At 38.2% G+C, this 21,184-nt stretch overlaps 1 protein-coding gene across 1 annotated transcript in view; it reads left to right on the forward strand.

Moving 5' to 3' along the window:
* The window catches only part of RAPGEF5 (Rap guanine nucleotide exchange factor 5), a 239,890-nt gene that overhangs the window by 34,582 nt on the left and 184,124 nt on the right, over positions 1-21,184 (forward strand). The window contains exons 2-5 of the mRNA XM_054495020.2: positions 4,587-4,637; positions 7,117-7,223; positions 12,481-12,602; positions 14,065-14,233. Of these exons, the coding sequence (XP_054350995.1) occupies positions 4,587-4,637; positions 7,117-7,223; positions 12,481-12,602; positions 14,065-14,233 (449 nt within the window). The remainder of the gene's footprint in view (positions 1-4,586; positions 4,638-7,116; positions 7,224-12,480; positions 12,603-14,064; positions 14,234-21,184) is intronic.

A 21,184-nucleotide genomic window follows, 5' to 3' on the forward strand; every position in this document is an offset into this window, starting at 1 on the left:
GTTAAGAGACATGTATGGGACAATAACTGCAGCTAGGTTGCAAACTTGGGCAGATTTCTTAACCTCTTTAAGTCTAGTTTTGTCATCTACAAAACAGGATTAATTATAGTACTTACCTCATAGTTTTTCAAGTATTAAGTAATGTGATGCATGCAAAATATTCAATATAGGCTGGGTGCGGTAGCTCATGCCTGTAATCCCAGCACTTTGGGAGGCTGAGGCGGGCGGATTGCTTGAGCCCAGGAGTTTGAGACCAACTTGGGCAATAGGGCGAAATCCTGTCTCTCCAAAAAAAAACGAAAATCAGCTGGACGTGGTGGTGGTGTGTGCCTGTAGTCCCAGCTACTCAGGAGGCTGAGGTGGGAGGATCAATTGAGCCTGGGAGGTTGAGGCTGCAGTGAGCTGGGCTTGTGCTACTGCACTCCAGCCTGGATGACACGGTGAGAACCTGTCTCAAAAAAAAAAAAAAAAAAAGAAGAAAGAAAAAAGAAAAAGAAAAAACCCCAAAAACTTGGTGTAGTCTCTGGCACACAGCAGAAACTCAGTTACTATTACTTAATAACATGCAGCATGTTCTCATAGAGTGATGTGAGCCACCGCACCTGACCCATTATCCCCAACTTTGATGACTGGATAATTCTCAAGCCTATATTGTGGCTGGGATTCGGTCCTTGTAATCTTGACCAAGCTTTGGTTGAGATGTAAGTTTATTTGGGGGCTGAAGAAGGGCCCACAGGTTCTTCTCGTGTTAAAAATCCACTGGGCAGCTTAATAGATCATAGCCTTTATTATTTTATTGTATAATCACTTTACATATGTGCTTGCTAGTTATACGGCTTTTTATCTTCCTGGGTTTGTAAGAAATTCAAGTGTATTTATCCCATCGTTTCATCTTCATATTCTGCCTGGTCACCCAGAATAGGAAAAGGGATGGTGGCTGGAGTTGGCAGAAAGTTGTGTCATGAACTTAATTCTTGCATTATCAATAAATTTGGTAGTTCTTGTTGGTTCATGTTAGTAAAAGGGCAGGTAGTGCTTCTGTAGTGACTGAAGTGATTCAGTCTTTTTCCTTTATTTCTCTCACCCCTTAGTAGCCTAAGTACTTTAACTGAGTCTAAGGAGAGTATTAAGGCATCTCCTTTAAAAACTGATGAAAACTGTGCCTATCTCTTTTAAGGACTAATGAAAAATATGCCTTAAGTCTATTACACTGTTCAGCAAGGTATTTTTAGCAACTCTGGAATGAGTTCCATGCCTGCTTCAGACTCAGCTTCATGAACTATTACACTTTAATTTTAATATATACCTGACTTAAAAAATGTAATATATGGTTGCTAACCAATTATTTCTGGAGTTATGCTATTGTTTTTTTCTGGAAGTCCATTTATTAATATTAAAGGATTGCAATTTCCTAGTTTACATTTAAAATATGAGGTTTGCCTGTAGTTAGGGAAACATTTTCCATGATTCATTAAAATGGAAAGGAGAAATACATTTGACTTAAAAATCTATTTTGATTTATGTTATTAGTATTTTCATCTCTCTGGGATATATATGTCTTTCATGAAAGAATCATTGCATCCAACTTAAGTAATTCTAGGAAATTTAAAATACACAGGATAAAGGAATCATCACTTTGGGCATTATATTTATGAGAGATTATGGTGGGAGCCATTTAAGAGAGGATACCCTGCATCGAGTGACCGGCCATCTAAGATTGCAGAGAAAATTGATAAGGAGATTAGGATCAAGAAAAAGAATTCATGGGCTTAATAGGTTCTTTAGATCCTATGCCTTCTGGCAAATGGGTTTTCTAAATTAGGGATGGTATCTTGTCCATGTGTGTGTTTCTGGAAGTTCCCACAGTGCCGGGTGCTCAGCTGAGTAAGTGCTTCAAAAATGAAATGAATGGAAGTGAGTTGCCACAGGAGTGATGAGATGAAGCCCTGGGATGCTGAGAGGAAAAGTAAAACCAAGGGATTCCAAGATGGGATGAAAACAGCTGAGTGATTGTGTATCAGGGAAAGAATGTTAAAATGGAAAGAGGGAGGTGCATTTTCAAGGGTGCTTTTGCGGTACTCTTGCTGATAAATGCTGGGAGGGCAGTTCTTGAGTGATTTACAGCAGCAGTAAGATGGCCCATGGTGTTTCTCTGATAAAATTAAGTAACAGTCCTTTCCCAGTACCTGCTAAAAATGAGGTAATGGATGGAATATTCCCCATGTTCTTTTTCCCTTAAGCTTTTGGCCCTTGCTATTTTGGGTCAGTACTGAAAACTAACATAAAGTGGTCTCTGCGGAAGTACAGTTATGATCGTCGTTTTAAGTTTAGGGAGTCAGTGCTTGACTGAGTTCCACAAAGCTCTCTGGCTCCCCATGCTCAGCTAACAAGTTTGAGAACAGCTGTCCTAGAGTGTTAATGAAACAAGGCTCTCCTAGGACCAGTGAAGAGAGGGTTTCAAGGGAGTTCCCGACAGCCAACCTAGGAATTGTGTCCTGTAAAAGACAGTTATTATGTTGAGCTTGTTGAGTTCCTGGGGCCAGCAGCTTATCTAACGCTGCTATCTATTCAGTACAGAAGAACCCCATTGCTTTATTTACTCACCTTACCTACCTTTTGAAGCAAGCCATCCATGGGGGAGGTTTCTGTTAAGTGGAATTGTGTGAGTGTAACACGAGTGTGTAGACAGCCAGATTCCGGTTGGCAGTGGCCAGGAAGGCAAGTGGCTTGTTTTCTTTTGTGAAAATGCCCCTGCCCAGGTTTTTTTTTTAGAGCTTGTTTCTGCTTAAAAGCTTTTTCTTTAACTAGATTATATAAACTATTTGCTTTTCTTAGCTGATTCAGGCAATTAGATGAGTAATAAAGACTGTCATTTCTGGTCTGCCATAGTGATTTTAAAAGTCTACCTGTTTGGAGAAAAAAATAAATTATGATGATTCATCTTCATATAATCTGGTGCATTTAAAACTTTTAAATTGTTCAGTATATCAATAAGGGACTATATTACATAGGCTCATGGTACATGAGGCCTAGGAGGGGCTGATTGGTAGTACATTTGGACAAGACCAGAAGGCTGGGAATTAAAATTGGGCTCTCTACCTTATAAAATTTATTTTCTTTGAATCAAGCTACACATCTTTAACTGGGTATCAATTGGCATTTCTGGATAAAGAGTTGATACATTTTATTTTAGTTTAAGTAGGAGTAATGTGAGGGCCATGTGGCCTGGGGAAGGGGCAGAATGGGAATTCTCTTTTTAGACTAAAGTTTAGTAGAAGGTTCAGATGCTGGAAAGTGATGACTGGTAGGGTATGTTTTGTACATTTAGCAAATTATTCTAAGACATGGAGGCGGCAGGCTGAAAACTATAGGATCTCAAAAGATAGCAAGACTTAGAATAGAGATGGAAAGAGCTTTTAAACATAGGTTAGAAGTTCAATAAATGTTAGTTTCTCTGTCCTTTTTTAATACTGCAATAGGAAATGATAATAGTTCTGTATTGTGCTTAAGCATATGTGGGTGATGGTGCTGTTTCCTGGATCATTAGGCAGGAAAAATTAGCTCCTACAATTCAAATCATTCAGCAAATACTTATTAAGTTCATACAGTTATATAAATATCTAAATAAATGAATAGAAAAAATAAACATCTTTATGCACAATTGTGTGCTAGATGCCATGAAAGCAAAGCAGTATAAGCTGCCAGCCCTCCCTCAAGGAGCTTATGGATTCCTTGGGGCAAATGCACACACAGAAAAACAGTCAACAATGCTGAGCACCCAGGTGCTGCACCTGAATAGTAGCAAAAACAGAGCTCTAAAGAGAAACATACCCCAGCAGGAGGAACTTCATGCAGGAGCCGACTCCACAAAACTGGACTTCGAGTCTGGTGGGATTCTGGGAAGCATTGAGGAAGATGGAAGGCTTTTAACATGAAGACTGAGGTGACTAAAGGCAGGGTTATGAGTGGCAAGTTCTTCTGACAAGTAGGTCTTGCTAAACTGAAGAAGCTTTGCTGGGAGTTGGAAAGAGAATACTGGAAATCTGTTGGAGGCAGACTGTGGTGAGCCGAGGGGGCATGGATTAACTCAGATAAGCAATAAGGGATCCTCTGTAAGTCAAAGGGGTGATTTAGGGAGATTTGCTCAGTTGTGGTTTGAAGGATGGCCTGAAGGGGATGTGACTAGAGAGCAGGAAAATCCACTGGGAAGCTGAAGCAGACAGTTGAGGGTATAGGGATGAAGGCCTGAGTTAGGGTGAGGAAAAGGAAAGGAGAAATGGAATCCAAAACACACCAAGAATAAAGTGACTGATCCAAGAAAATCCCAGTCTTTTTATTGTACTTCTCTTGGGAGCCACTGAAGTGGAATATCCTGTCCTGTTGTTACGAATGTTGACCAGATATTTACATTGAGTGAAAATAAGGATGCTAAGCCCATAGGGACCATGATTTGAGATTTAAGCTCATTTTTTTTTTTTTTTTTTTTTCATAGCAGGGGCCTGCCCCGGCCACTGTTGCTTATGTTTTCCTTTTTTGGTACAAAGTTTATTTGGTTCTAACTATTTTTTTTTTGTTGTTTAAAATAGACTCTATCAAGAAGAATATCTAATCCATACCTTGAACATACACCTTCCCAGGTATGATTCTTTTCTCTTTTACTGCATTTTCTGAAATAGTGATTGACAAATTCTGATGTACAATTCTCAAGTTACAGTTCTTCCCTTTGCTCCTGACCGCATAGAGTTTTGCAGGGATGCTGCAGTGATCACATTATCTTCACCACCTGGGATGACACAGCAAAAGTGTTTGAGATGCTCTGATCATTGTCATGATTCAAGATGTTCACGAACTAGGGAAAAAAATTATTTTCCCATCTTCCAGGTTCTTTACATGAATGAATCAATGTGGCAGAGCATGTATATAATATAAATATGATATAAATATATCTATTGTTAAAAACACCGTATTTTACAAATAGCATATATTTTACACTGAGTTTTGTATAAAAGGAGATTTACTTCCTCGTTATTTATCATTGTGTTGCGGTAAAGAATCAGTCAATAAAGAGTTGCATTTTTTGGCTGGGCGTGGTGGCTCACGCCTGTAATCCCTGCACTTTGGGAGGCTGAGGCGGACGGATCACGAGGTCAGGAGATTGAAACCATCCTGGCCAACACGGTGAAACCCCGTCTCTACGAAACATACAAAAAATTAGCCGGGCGTGGTGGCGGATGCCAGTAGTTCCAGCTACTTGGGAAGCCGAGGCAGGAGAATGGCGTGAACCCGGGAAGCGGAGCTTGTAGTGAGCTGAGATCGCACCACTGCACACCAGCCTGGGCAACAGAGCAAGGCTCCATCTCAAAAAAAAAAAAAAGAAAAAAAAAAGTTTGCATTTTTTAGGCTAACAAGTGACTGTGAGCTTTGTGAGGGCTGGGACCTTCTCTACCTTCTCCACCACTGTATCCCCACCATCAGGAACAGATCTGACACTTGACAGTTGCTCATTATGTACTTTTTGAATGACTGAGTGAATGAACATTGTATGCTTTCAGGACTAGTCAAGTGTCAGCTTACTCACACCGCTTCCTCGGTAATACTTTCTGTCATCTGGCTTGTTCAAGCTTTGTTTTGTTTTGTTTTGTTTTTTTTAATAGTTTTAACATGTTAAAAAATAATTTGCTTCCCTTCCTACTTCCTTATCAGTTTGTGTTTAGGAGATGATATTAGGAAAATTAAAGAAATATAAGGATGGGGTTGATGTTCCCGGTCAAATCATAATCATTATATTATCAATTTGTTTGCCTTGAGAGAAGATGTCAAATATTTCGGCCAGGTGCAGTTGCTTACACCTGTAATTCCAGCTCTTTGGAAGGTTGAGGTGGGCAGATTGTGTGAACCCAGGAGTTCAAGACCAGCCTGAGCAGCACAGGGAGACCTGTCTCTACAAAAAAAAAAAAAAACAAAAAAAAAACAAATATTAGCTGGGCTTGATGGTGTATGCTTGTAGTTCCAGCTACTTGGGAGGCTGAGGTGGGAGGATCGATTGAGCCTGAGAAGCCTAGGCTGCAGTGAGCCATGATCTTGTCACTGAACTCCAGCTTGGGTGACAGAGCAAGACCCTGTCTCAAAAAAAAAAAAAAAAAAAAAAAAAAAATATATATATATATGTCTATGTATATATATACATGTGTATATGTATATATGTATATATGTGTATGTGTGTGTGTGTGTGTGTGTGTGTGTATATAGTAGGTACATAAAAAGTTTACCAAGAAAAAAGTAAAACTATGTAGGCGTGTACCCCGAATATATATTAATTTTCATAAACGTTATGAAGACAGCTTATTTTCATTTAGCCCCCTTTGCTTGTGAAACAGCATTGTGCTTTGGAAGAAGGTGCTGGTTATGGAGAAGGTGGTAGTATTATAAAGTAGGACCTAGCCCCCTCTAGATCTAAGAACTACCCTTCTTCATCCTCCAAGAACCAGAGACTCATATGGAGGAATTAGAATATTTAAAAAAATAAGTTAAATGAAATTTTTATCTGATAGTTGGAGTTGTGAAGTAGATGAAACCGGATGCTTGGAATTGACTATGAACTCTGCAGTTGAATGAAGCTTAAGAGTAAAGCAGCCTGCTGTCAAATTGTGTCATGGTTCGAGATCTTCACTAGAGAGGGAAGAAAATTGTTTTTCCATCTTCCAAGACCTGTGTATGTTTGCATTATCAATATGCAGACTTAATACATAATATAAATTCTTCAATTTGCTGTATTGATATAAATATTGTATTTAAAAAATAGTGGATGTTTTACACTGAAAACTTTGTGTAAAAGAAAATTATTTATAACTGTAGTTAAATAAAGCAGGTTAGCATTTGGAGAATAGTTACAGCTTAGTAGTATAAGTGGACCAGTAGCTAAAATAAAGTAAGATAGTTGTAGGTTTATAGCTATATTGGCTAAAATATGTCTCAACCTTATGGACTTGGTTATGATTTTATATACAAATATATGAATATATATAAATATATATATATAGAGTATGCTATTGGTAGCTCACAAATTGTCACATTATTGTTCTATATTTACAGTGACTGTTGGTCTTTTCCATTTAGATTTATGGAGAGAATTCTTCTTGTGCAGGAAGAGCATTGAGGAATATTATTATCGTTCAAGCAGCTGACCTGATAAAGGACAGAGTGAACCTCAAGGGGTTTTACAGGTAACACAGTTTTCTAACACCTTGTCAGAAATTCTCTTTGAGGAAAAAAAAACCACCCTGTGTTAAAATTGTAACCTTGATCAAAGAGAGGTGGACAATATCAGTAGTAGGAGGGTTTGTTTGTTCTATTGGGGAAACTGGTGGTGACTTTTCATTAAACTTAATCATGCATTTGTTTACAGTTTGACTCCTGTTCTGAAGTTAGGGTATGGAATTTCCAGCCCCAAGTGTGGATGGGCTCCTGAGAGAGTCTCTGCTCTGCTTCCTCTGAGATGTGATATTTTGCAGCGGGTGAGGGGGTGGTGCTACATTAGGGTCTTTAATAAATATAGATCCCTTCTTTAGGGACCTTATTGAGGCCCTGAAAGGATGCCTTGGGCAGAGACATGCTCTAACTCGCCAGGTGAGAGTGGGCCTCCTCCTTGAGTGCATAAGAAGCAGGGAGAGACAGGTTGGCATAGGGATGGCAGGTGTCTACCTTGACAGAAGTATGAGAGTAAACAGGTAGGTAAATGGCCAGTTTTAAAGTACAGCTGGACCAAGGGCATGGTCACTTAGAAAACTTGATGTGCATGTTTTCATTTTATGGAACAATTTAAAGAAAAAACCAAAAGTAAATTATTAGCTTTTTGTTTTGCCAGATAAAGATATTAAGCCACACCAAATGATACCAAAACTATGAAAGAAAACAAAAAGAAAAACCACTACCATTTTTTATCACTATTCTATTTCAAAGAAATGACATGTAATACCCATCAAGAGTGAGAAGAGGACTCAGGATTCATGACACCCAAAAAGCAGGAAGTTCTCAGAATAAAGGATGTTCCTTTATGTTAAATAAACTTACCTTTATGATAAACTCATTATAATATTTCTGTTTTTTCTGTTTGCTGGAGATGGAAAAAATTTTATCATGGCTTGGGTTTTTGGGATAGTAATTCCCAGACTATCAGAGTGAGACCACCGACCCACTTTGTACTGAGGCTTAATTTTTGTGTAGTAAAATGTGCAAATCTTAAATGTACAGCTTGAACTTTTATTTATTACACACCTGTGTAATCATTATCCATTTAGCCACTATCCAGATATAGTGGATTTTCATACCTCGGAAAGTTCCTTCATGCTTCTCTTCAGTCAGTAACCATTCCCTGCAACCATTTTTTTAACATCACAAAATTGGCAGAATCTATATTCTTCTGAGCCATTAATTGAGCAAATCCAAAGTGTGGTGAGAAACCCCAGTGAATTAACACTTTAATTAAGCACATTTAATCAATCACATTAGCATTTACATAGGTTTTGAAAAATATGCCATAGCTAGACATGCCTATTCTGTTTACAAACAATGCTTTTGTGTATATGGACTCATGGAGCTCTTTAAAAAGCTCCAAGATCTACTGTTTTCCTCCCATTATGGATTCGTAGCCCAAGGTCTGAGAACCATGAGGTTAGAGCCCAGACCAAGTAGACAGGACAGGGAGTAAAAGGGCTGTGGTGGTTGGACTACTTCACATAGAAACTCACTTTAAAAAATAGATGATGGCATCACCTTTAGAAACATCTGACTTCTCCTTTTTTAAAAAACTAAATTTATATGTGTAAGTCTTTGAGTATAGTCGTGAGCAAGCTCACAGTATTCATTTTATTTACATGAGGCCATGTGTAACATTGATCATTATTCTCATTTTTTCCCCCTTGATTGGATCTCCGTGGATAGAGATTGAAAAAGGATTGGAAGATGAACATTAATCGGGTTCATGGAAAAAAAAAGCCATCTATCCAAATTAGAACAGATTTAGGATTTAACGGGAATAGAATGGGGAGAGAGCATGTGTTTTCCTGTGATCTGGCCAGGACCACCATTCTTTTCTAATCTAAGGACTCATTAATATTCTGGGTTTAAACATGAAGTGCTTATGTGATTACCTAGGGATGAATCATTTTCATTTGTCTGGTAGTAAATTGAGGTAAAGTATTGCCCACATACCATGTGAGAACTCACTTTCAAAACTTTGAAATGCTTTCTATTCACTTTGTACTGTAGGAAGAATCACACTGGTTTCTGAGACGTCATTTCTTTTGCACGAATACGTCACTAAATACCATCACCCGATTTATTTTAAAGATTAGTGTCACATTACTATGAATTAATTGCTAAAGATCTAACTAGAGACAGGAGGATGCTAAGATAAATCAAATTTTCAACTCTGGAGATTGGGTAAATTCATGTTTTGTTAAGCAGTCACATGGGCTTTGAGCTGATCACCTCCATATCACAATGTTCCTACCTAGTACTGAAACTGGAGTCAGATCTGCATGTACTTGGAGCAGTTTCTGGATTGAGTACAAGACTGAAAATACACTGTGGGTAGGAACTGCTGTCTGTGTTTAGATTGTTCTGTTCCAACCATCTCTCTTTTCTTCCTCACTGCTCTCCCCTAAGTCCTGTGGATTTAGGTATTTTAACCAGATTGTAGCAGACATGGGGACAAGGCATTAAATGCAGAGACAACACCACCTCATTTTGTATGCTTTGGTGATATTAATGATAGTGTTTACTTTTACTCCTAATGTTTGCCCTGGGGTAGGTGGATCCTTATAAGTGATTTAAAACATAACGATAAAGTCAGTGGGGGAAATAGAAAGGGATCATGTGCAACAGAAACGGTAGTTTGCTCTGAGAGTGGGGCTCAGTTTTTAATTAATATTGTCACGACAGTACTGTGTTCTAGCATATTGAGTCAGAGCCCTGCCTCCCCAAAACAGAGTGAGCCCTTCCCAATGAGAAGGGAGATCTGGGGGATTGGGGCTTTGTGGTCACCAGCATCACCTGAGAGCCTGTTAGGAATGTGGAATCTGGCCAGGCATGGTAGCTCATGCCTGTAATCCCAGCACTTTGGGAGGCCGAGGCTGGTGGATCACCTGAGGCCAGGAGTTTGAGACCAACCTGGCCAACATGATGAAACCCCAGCTCTACTAAAAATATAAGAATTAGCTGGGCGTGGTGGCAGATGCCTGTAATCCTAGCTACTTGGGGGGCTGAGGCAGGAGAATCGCTTGAACCCGGGAGGCAGAGTTTGCAGTGAGCCGAGATCGCACTATTGCACTCCAGCCTGGGCGACATGAGTGAAACAGTCTCAAAAAAAAAAAAGGAATGCGGAATCTGAGGTCCCACCCAGTCTTACCGCATCAGAATCTATACTTTAAGAAGATCACCCAGTGTTTTGAGAAGCCCTGTTCTAAGAAGCTTCTTCCTTATCACCTGTGAACAAACAAGCAGCTGTATCCATCTAGCCACCTTTGCAGTTTGACAGTTTAGTTTGTTTAGTAAATGCTTTATTGTGTGCTTTCATAGTCCAGGTGATGTCAGACACTCGGAGCAGGCTAAGGAGCTGCATTGTTTTGAGAATATGAATTAAGATGATACAGTATTTAATCCATGAGATAAAAGTGCTTTCAAAGCCCTGAGATGCTGGCTAATTGGCAGAGGTGTTGAGGAATTAATTAGTTAATTAACACTTTGAACCTTTAACATGAAAGATATCCTATAGAATTAGAAGTTAAGTCTTGACTGTTTGGTCTAATTGCCTGTTTTGTTGCCATCTGTTTTCTCATTTTCTCTACAAAAAGAAATCCATATATTTGACTGTTAATCTTTATGCTGTCTTATGCTAACCTGCAAGTGAACATGTCTAGAATTGGCTTAATTGCCTTAGAGTATCTTTCAAATAGTGACACTTTACCAAATATATTCTAGCTTTTGATGAAAAGCTAGGATGTTTGATCAAATATCTCAGCAGAAAAGTTTACTACTTTATTTTTCTTCACCCCAGAAAATGTAGCATCCATGGCAGTTCATATTGTTGGTTATGGTGTGATTCTAGGGTATTTGTAACTATGCCAATCACAAGAGACAGCAAAATAGGCAATATTTTTCTACTTTAGAAATACAAATAAATGTTGGCATCTCTTGGTCCTTCAGTACTGCGTATAAAGATAGTCATTATATGATACATTATTTTAGAAAAACATTTTGGCCAGGTGCTTGGCTCATACCTGTAATCTCCGGAGTTTGGGCAGCTGAGGCAGGTGGATCACTTGAGCTCAGGAGTTCGAGACCAGTCTGGGCAACATGGCAAAACTCAGTCTCTACAAAAAACAAAAATTAGCCAGTGGTGAGCACCTGTACTCCCAGCTACTCAGGAGGCTTAGGTGGGAGGATCTCTCAAGTCTAGGAGGCAGAGGTTGCAGTAAGCCGAGTTTGCACCACAGCACTCCACCCTGGGCAATAGAGTATGACCCTGTCTCAAAAAAAATTTTTTTTCATGATCTTTTCTCATAAGGGAGAGTGAAATTTGATGAAATTTCTGCAAATGACAAAACACTTCAGAAGTTTTTCTTTTTGTTTTCCCCCTGAGGCTCATATGTATTTGAAAAGTAGGCGTGATGATACCGCCTGTAATACCCAGGTTATGACATTTTTTTGAATATAGTTGTGTGTTTTAAGACAGATTACAAAGATAATTTTTCATGTGTGGTTAGTGGAATCCAACACATCTGGGTTTATGGTTATGTGACCTTGGCTGCTTAACTAGTTACACTGATTATATTAAAAAGATTGACAATCAAATTTATTGTTCTTGGAGTAAATTTTAGGGTTCAATCTTTGTTTGAAGAGTAGCAAACAAAACTCTATACCACTGACTATGGTCCCAATTTTGTCTAATCTTGGAATTATTTTGTTCTCAAAAGGACTAGATAAAAATCTATAAATAGTTGAACCAAAGTTTATCACCACCAACTTGAGGTATGTAGCTTACCAAGGTAAAAGCATTATCTCTATATAAAAGGCTGCTAAATTTATTCCTTCATTTTTCAAACAAATATATTTTGAGAACTTACTGTGTATTGTGGGCTGTCCTAATTGTTGGGAATTAATAGTGAGTTATATAAAGTCCCTGCTCTCCTGAAAATTATTCTCTAGTGGGAGAAGCAGATATTGTTCATTTGTAAAGATATATACTTACTAAATGTTAGGTGATTTGATGAAAAAGTAGAAGACAATTTGACTCTTGTTTCCCTAAGGAAGTGATATTTGAGCTTTAATCTGAAAGATGAATAAGAGGTATATGCCATTTATTCTTGGGTTGCTTGTTTAAAAAAAGCAAGCACATGAAAGGAAAGGTATTATATATCTTTTTTTTTGGCAAACGGATGTCAGCAATATCTTACTGTGAATGGCTTTGCTTTTGTTCAGGAGGAGCTGCGTCGGGTCAGAACTGGTAGACTGGCTTCTAGAACACTGTCCTTTCGTCCAGTGCAGATCTATGGCCATAGGAGTCTGGCAACTCCTACTGGACATGGGAATTATGTTATCAGGTTAGTATTACGTCTTGAAGGCACAGCATCATTATTTTATTAAGCTATCAGATGAAAATACACTTGATTTTCTAGAGGATGTTACAGTCTGGATGGAATTATTTTTGAAGATAAATATTTGTATTCTCTCTTATTTTCTAAGTGACAGATCATCTTTTGATTCACTTATTTCTCTTACAATTCTTGTAAAAATTATTAGATACTTGCTGATTCATAGACTAATATTACCTGTAGGAGTCCTTCCTCTACTTCCTTTCTTCTGAACTCAATATGCTGCTTACAAACTTTTTTCAAAATCGGTGACATCTTTAGTTGCTCAAAGTGTGTGATTTATCTTGTACTTAGGATAATCATCAGAAGCTGATTTTATGAGTGGGATGTTATGCCATTTTAATTGACTAAGTAATCATGAACACTTTGATATATGACCTATGAAAATCAGCTGTTTAGACTGAACAGAAAGTAGATGTTAACTGGCAACTAAAATAGATGTCAGATATCTCTTTTCTTAGTTGAGCCCAGAGAACTGAAGGATTAGAAACCGAGCAATCTGGATTATTTATTTAGCCCAGTCTCTCAGCTGCTAGTTGGTCACTGAAAAGCCCTTTTTTCATATGGGTAATAAATATCAAGGGCATACCCCTGGTCCTGTTGTGAAAGAATGGTACAGATATGGACGTGGGTGTAATCTCAGATAGTCAATAGTACCTAGCACCTAATACTCTTATTTATGAAATGAGTTAACTACCTTTGAGGAATGGAGGTATTATTAGGATACTTGATAGTTTCAGGCTTTTGGTTAGCAAAGTATTTTGTACTAATACCTTTTGGAAAAATCTCTAGCTCTTGATTCCTTTAAAACAGGGTTTCCCCACCTTGGTAGTATTGACATTTGGGTTAGATAATTCTTTGTTGTGAAGGGCTGTCCTGTACATTGTAGAGTTTTTTTTATTTAACAGCATCCCTTTTTTCTACCCTCCAATACTAATAGCACTCTGCCCCCCAAATGTAACAAGCAAAAATGTCTAGACATCACCAAATGTCTCCTGGGGGAGGCACAGTCACCCTAAGTTGAGAACCATTGATCTAAAAGTTGCCATTGTGTTGTATTTCTGTATTACTAAATTAATTAAATATACTAATTTGCTTTGGGACACTAAAAAAGATTTCTCCCCATCCTCTTTGAATTGTTATTGATTTTATCTGCACCTGTCTCCAAAGCAGAAAAAATATAAATACATGTGAATATGCTGGCCAAAGCTTCTAGTAGTAAAAATAGACTAGTCAGTAAGTCCTTTCCAATTCAATGGGATTATAAACATGAATGAGCTTAGAATGTATAATTATAGTCTTAACCCTGATTGCTCCCAATTATTAGGGCTTTCAGTTTATCATATGAGTTATTACTCTCTGAGTAACATCCTTTAAAAAATTGATCTGTACATTTTTTTGTTTCAAACAGTGGACCAGCATCTATACTTTCAAGATACTTATGTTTTCTACCAGTTTTCCTCTGATGAATGTAGCTACTTGTACTGTGAATTTGAAAGAGAAGAAGAATGGCAAAATGGTGTCAAGCTTTTACTGCAACTTGTGCCTCTCATTCCTGCTAGAGGTGGCATCTGTGAACTGTAAGTAGATGCTCTCTTGTGCCATTGTATTCTTACACTTAGACAACATTTACCATGTCTAGGGACTATATTCTGCTCTTTAAGATCACTGTCTCATTTAAGAGGGAGTTACTATCCCCATTTTTCAGATGCACATTTAGAAAGATAAAATAAATTGCAGAAAATTAAATCCAGCTAATAAATAACTGGTATTCAAATCCCAGAAGCCCATGCCTCACCATCTGTACCATGTGGTTTCTAAATTATCATCGTTATAGGAGTAGAAGATCTAAATTAAGAAAAAACATATGATTGGGCTTAAGTTGGAATAAAATAGTAACTCCCATCCTATTCGCTATCCAAGTCGTGACTTTCCTAAGAGCTCAACAGAATGTTTCTGAAAATAATTTAGAAGCAACATTTGGCAAATTAAAACACGTGAATCATCACATGAAGATACTGAATCACTATATGATTAAAATGAATTAAAATTAATTAGGGAAGGCTTGGGAACAGGACTTGAGTCATGATATGATTCTGACATGACTTTGTTTATCTATGGTGATAGCTTATTTTAGAATTAGGAGTTATGGATTAAAATTTCAGTTAAAAACTTTTACATATGCAGAACACTTCAGTGTCCAGAATGCTTTCCCATATTGTTGACTCTTTTCACTTCTATGATATTAGTGGGCCAAGCAGTATGGTCTTTATGTCATAGATAAGAAAGTAGGTTCAGAGAGAAATACCTGTATAACCATAACAAGGGTAACTCTTATTAGTTAAAAAAATGACAATTGACTGTTGAGAAGGAGGTGGAGCAAGATTAGGGAATTGAAGTCTCCACCAGTTGTCTCCCAGGCAACGACCCTAATTTAACAACTATCTACACAGAAAAAAACACCTTCATAAGAACCAAAAATCAGGTGAGCACTCATAATACCTGGTTATAGTTCCATATTGCTGAAAGGAGCACTGAAGAAATAGAAAAAAGAGTACTGAATCACTGATACCACCTCACCCCCACCATTTACACCAGTGTGTGCGATAGACACAAATAAAATTAAATACCTAGGAACTAACCAAAGAAATGAAAGATCTCTATAATGAAAATTGTAAACACTGATGAAAGAAATTCAAGAGGACACCACAAATGGAAAAAATATTTCATGTTCATGGATTAGAATAATCAACATTGTTAAAATATCCATATTACCCAAAGCAATCTACAGATTCAATGCAATCCCAACCAAAATACCAATGACATTCTTCCCAGAAATAGAAAAAACAATCCTAAAATTTATATGAAACCACAAAAGATCCAGAATAGTCAAGGCTACCCTAAGCAAAAACAACAAAACTGGAGGAATCACATTACCTGACTTCAAATTATGCTACAGAGCTATAGTAACCCAAACAGCATGGTAATTGCATGAAAACAGACACATAGACCAATGGAACAGAATGGAGAACCCAGAAACAAACCCACACACCTACAGTGAACTCGTTTTCAACAAGGTGCCAAGACATGCACCGAGGAAGACACAGTCTCTTTAATAAATGGTGCTGGGAAAACTGGCTATCCATATGCAGAAGAATGAAACTAGACCCCTGTCTCTCACCATATAAAAAATCTAATCAAAATGGTTTAAAGACTTTTAGAGCTCAAACTATGAAACTACAAGATTGGGGAAAATTTTCAGGAAATTGATCTGGGTAAAAATTTCTTAAGCAATACTCCACAAGCACAGGCAACTAATGCAAAAATGGACAAATGAGATCACATTAAGTTGAAAATCTTCCTGCACAGCAAGGATACAATGAACAAAGTGAAGAGACAACCCACAGAATGGGAGAAAATATTTATAAGCTATGCATCTGGCAAGGGATTAATAACCAGAATATATAAGGAACTCAACTCTATAGGAAAAAATCTAATGATTCAATTCAAAAATGGGCAAAAGATCTGAATAGACATTTCTCAAAAAAAGACATACAAATGACAAAACAGGTTTATGAAAAGGTGTTCAACACCACTGATCATCAGAGAAATGCAAATCAAAACTACAGTGAGATATCATTTCACCCCAGTTAAAATGGCTTATATTCAAAAGACAGTGGCTTATGTTCAAAAGACAGCAATTACAAAAGCTGGGGAGGATGCAGAGAAAAGGGAACCCTTGTACACTGTTGGTGGGGATGTAAATTAGTACAACCATTATGGAGAACAGTTTGAAATTTCTCTAAAAAGTAAAAATTGAGCAACCATAGTATCCAGTAATCCCACTGCTGAGTGTATACCCAAAAGAAAGGTTATATATCAAAAAGATACCTGCACTGCTATGTTTTTTGCATCACTGTCCACAATAGCTGAGATTTGGAAGCAACCTCAGTGTCTATCAACAGATGAATGGATAAAGAAAACGTGGTACATATACACAATGGAATACTATTCAGCCATAAAAAAGAATGAGAGATAGTCATTTGTAACGACATGGATGGAACTGGAGGGCATTATGTTGAATGACATAAGCCAGGCACAGAAAGACAAACATTGCATGTTCTTATCTGTGGGGTCTAAAAATGAAAGCAATTGAACTCATGAACACAGTAGAAGGATGGTTACGGGAGGCTAGGAAGGGTAATTGGGGATTAGTGGGGAGGTGTGGATGGTTAATGGGTACCAAAAAAAAGTTAGAAAGAATGAATAAGGCCCGCTCTTTGATAGCACAACGGGGTAACTATACCAATAATAACCTAATTGTACATTTTAAAATAGCTTAAAGAGTGCAATTGGATTTTCTGTAACTCAAAGGATAAGTGTTTGAGAGGATAGGTACCCCATTCTCTCTTTCACACTGCATGCCTGTATCGAAATATCTCATGTACCCCATAAATATATATACCTACTCTGTACCCAGAAAAATAAAAAAAGAGAAAAAATAAATAAAATCTCCTGTTAAATGACAATACTGAATAGTTAATATGGACTGTTTTTAGGAGAATAAGCTTCAGAATATTAATGAGACTGTGCTAATAGAAAGGTTGATTGCAGAGAATGAATTTTAGGTCAGGCACTGTGCTAAATGCTTTATATTCATTATTTTACTTTCAGAAGAATGTTATAAGACAGGTACTATTATTATCTCTATTAAATAAGAGAGAAAATTAGGTACAGAGATCGGGTAACCCGTCCAAGGTCACACAAGGATTAAGTGGAGTTTTAGTGTTTGAATCTGTGTGTGTCTGGCTTTAATGACTGTGCTTTTAATACCTGATATTATGTGTCCTTCCCCAGAAGTTATGGGGATCATTCTAGGACCTCTTCCTATAAAATTATAAACAGAAGCTATAAAAGTGTTAGACTTAGCTCTGGTGAAATGATTATGGATTTCCCGTCACTGCTGTCTATAAAGGGCTTTGCAATAGGAAAAGAATTCAGATATCATTCGATTGGTCTGACTCTAGGAAATGTCCTGTATTGTGATATGCTCTTAATATAGGTCAGAGCGTTCTGAGAAAAGTCAAGGAGCAGTTCAATGAACCTTAACAAGCTTCCTAAAAAGGAGTGGCATGATTTTAAACCAGAGATGGCTGTGGGTAGCTGTGACTGTTTGGGACTGGCGTTCTTCAGCAGCTCCTTTCAGCCTTTCCTGTCCTGCACACAAGATGGAGGTGTGCATAATCCCATGTGCGTGCCCAGATTCACCGGGGCATAGGACTGTGGAAATAAACTTGCAAGCTGTCCTCGTGTTTTAACTCCACCTCCTTCTCCGCCACTTGGAAAACAAATTGGAATGCCAGTGAAATGACCTTGTTATAGAGAAACCTTGGGTCTACTCTAATTTCTAAAAATGAAAATTTTTAAAATTTGCATCCTAATAGTAACTCCAGATTACTTGCAGTCTTTTGTCATACTGGTCACTATAAACACAAATCTTAGGCTCTGGAGTTGAGAATTGCTATATAGCATGCCATGTTTATCAGCAAGTTTTTTCTGTTGGTGTGAATGTGTGCATTTGGGAGTAGTAACTGACTCATACAGCAAAATTGTCATTGGGGAACCTATGGACCTGTCTGTTCTAAAGTACTAAATATATGAAGATAAAATTATTAAACCATTGCAGGTCTCTTCTAGAGAGAGACAGTATATACCTTTTTCTTTTTTTCAATACTACAATCATAAGCCAACTTTTATGTTATGGTAGAATGTTTTCGGCCTAAATTTGGAGATCTAAGCTTTAGCTTATCTAGACTTGGAATCTACTGTGATCAGAGAAAAGATGTCCGTGGACATTGTCCTCATTCAGTTGCACTGTCCCAATACTTTCTATGGTTGCACATGCATGATCCTATCCCATTCTTTTCACCCCAGCCCACACCTCTTTACTTCCTCATGCCAGTGTGATACTCTTGCTCTTTCCTCTGCTCTTCTTGCCTTTTTCCAGTCAAATTCTACCTAACCCTGAAGGGGAAGCCCCAGTCCTGCCTTGACCACAAAACTTCCATGATGTCTCTAGTCCATGTTGCTACTGCTTTCAGTAACTTACTGCTCTTGCATTTTGTATTTAAAAAAATTCCATGCTTCCATGTCATTCTTAGTTCTATGATGCTTTGTTTCTATCCATTTTATTCAAGTGCCCTCTTGATTCTTACATTGTCCATTCATTTGCTGAAAACCCAATTTTGTGTTCCTTTTAATAACCTTTTTGACGTTTAAAGGCTGCTGATACCTACCTGTGTGAGCCTATCTACATTAGGCCCCTCTAATTTGCTGTCTTCTAAGTGTCTTCAAAATAATGCAAGGAAACCATTTAATGTCTCTACGTAAACACAATTTTTTTCCATACAAATGCATTTCTAAAAATAGTAAAGGGGATTTTTCTCATTTAAAAAAGAATCTTTAAAGCAGGAGGGGAAATGAAGCTGTTGCAAGGTTTCTAAGCTAGTTTGAAGAAACAGAATTTTATACAAAATAACTTTTATACCCAAACTGAATAGATAATTAGAAAAAAAAAAGTGACTGAATCAGTTGTCAAGGGTACTATCTCTGGGGGAAAAAAGAACAGTTATGGTATCTCCTTCCAACAGACAGCCAAATCAAGTTATCCAGAATGTACTGTTTCTAGCTCTTTTATTTTAAGCAGAGAGTCGGGGAAGAATCGGTGAAGAATGATGAAATAACAGCGTAGGAAAAGGCAGTCTAATAATTCCCTTGGGACTGGTAAGATGCTTCTAACACTACCTTGTTTGGGCCTTTAGGCTGTGAGGGAACTTGACTATTTCAATTCAGCTGTGGTTATAGCAGCTCCCAGCTTGCCAGGGGTGGGAGTGGATAGGGCTTTGAATAGACAGTCTGTGAAGCTTGAATGCATAAAACTGTATCCTACCACTTACACAATAGTTAACATTTATGCTGTGATTAAGACATAGAGGACTGCTAAAATTTAACTCATATTACACTCAAATATGGAAAGAAAATGTAGCTTCTTTGTTTTTCTCTAAGTGTTCTGATGTTTGTCTACATGAACCGCCATCCTGCAGAATGGCCAAAAAAAAGGGGGTGGGGGTGGGGGGAAGAAGCACCCTTTAGTAAAGTTATTCTAATATAGGAATTTAAAAAGTCTCTAGTTAACTTTTTAGTGTCTTTTAGTAAAAGAGCCGAGTCTCTGTATTTCTCCCTGTTTCTCAAGGTAGCCTCTGGGTACATGGCGAGTGGTCTGGGCGCCTTGACCTTGGCAGAGGAGGACAGGGGAGTCTCTCCTGTCAGAGTAGGCATTTTTTCGTCCTCACTGGTCTTGCGAGTGGATGGGCAGCCAGCTCCTTTGTGCCACTGAGATATAATTGTTCTTGGCATTCTCTTGGCATCTGCTGTTGGAGCATGAGGCTGGTGTAAGTTGGGTGTCAGCTTCATTAATGCCTGGTGGTCCTGCCTGGCTGATTGGCTTTCCTAGATGTCTGTTGGCATTGCTGATACTCCTAAGGTCTGGCTGTGGCTCCCATATACACCCTGTTCAGCCACATGGCTTCTGCTGAAACAGCCCCCTCTCTGTCCTGACTGGCTAATATTACTATGATAAAAAGATTTTACCAAATATGCTGCCTGTCGCCACTTGGCTGACACTTCTGAAAAGTCCACAAATTTAGCTTCATACATATTTGTATCCAAAAGGGATTACAAGATCATGGAATTTGCTTCTCTTAATGTTTAGGTGAGGAAGAGGAACAGGGAGCAGAGGGTCTGGGAAAAGACAACTACTTGTCACCAGCACTCTGCGGAGTGACTTACTCACCAGGCATCTACTGATCTTAAGCTTCCGTGTTTGGCCTTGCGAGGGATATGACGATATGTCAATAATGTAAGGCCTTCAGCAACTAACAGGGGCTGAGCTCAGTTCATACAGATAACAAGCTGGGAAGTCGTGTGCCACAAGTGATACCTGGGAGCTTATCACGAAGGTTCTGAAGCTGTGGGGAAAAAAAAAAAATTATTTCCTGAGAAATGAAAATATTTTGTACAGTTAATTTCTAAATTCATAAAAAAATCTGTAATTACTGTGTGGAATATTCAGCACTTCCCAACTATTGAAAATGAGTTTTTGTTATAGGTTATTCCTGTCTTTTGTGTTTTCTACATTTTCATTATCTTATTACATTTAACAATAGAACTGAAATGCATATTTTCAGCCTATCTACTCTTAAATTTTTTTTTTTTTTTTGAGACTGAGTCTCACTCCGTCACCCAGGCTGGAGTGCAGTGGCACAATCTTGGTTCACTGCAAGCTCCACCTCCTGGGTTCACGCCATTCTCCTGCCTCAGCCTCTCAAGTAGCTGGGACTACAGGCGCCTACCACCACGCCCAGCTAATTTTTTGTATTTTTAGTAGAGATGGGGTTTCACTGTGTTAGCCAGGATGGTCTTGATCTCCTGACCTTGTGATCCACCCGCCTTGGCCTCCCAAAGTGCGGGGA

Source organism: Pongo pygmaeus, chromosome 6 (genome assembly GCF_028885625.2).
Source record: "Pongo pygmaeus isolate AG05252 chromosome 6, NHGRI_mPonPyg2-v2.0_pri, whole genome shotgun sequence".
NCBI classification, from domain to species: domain Eukaryota; kingdom Metazoa; phylum Chordata; class Mammalia; order Primates; family Hominidae; genus Pongo; species Pongo pygmaeus.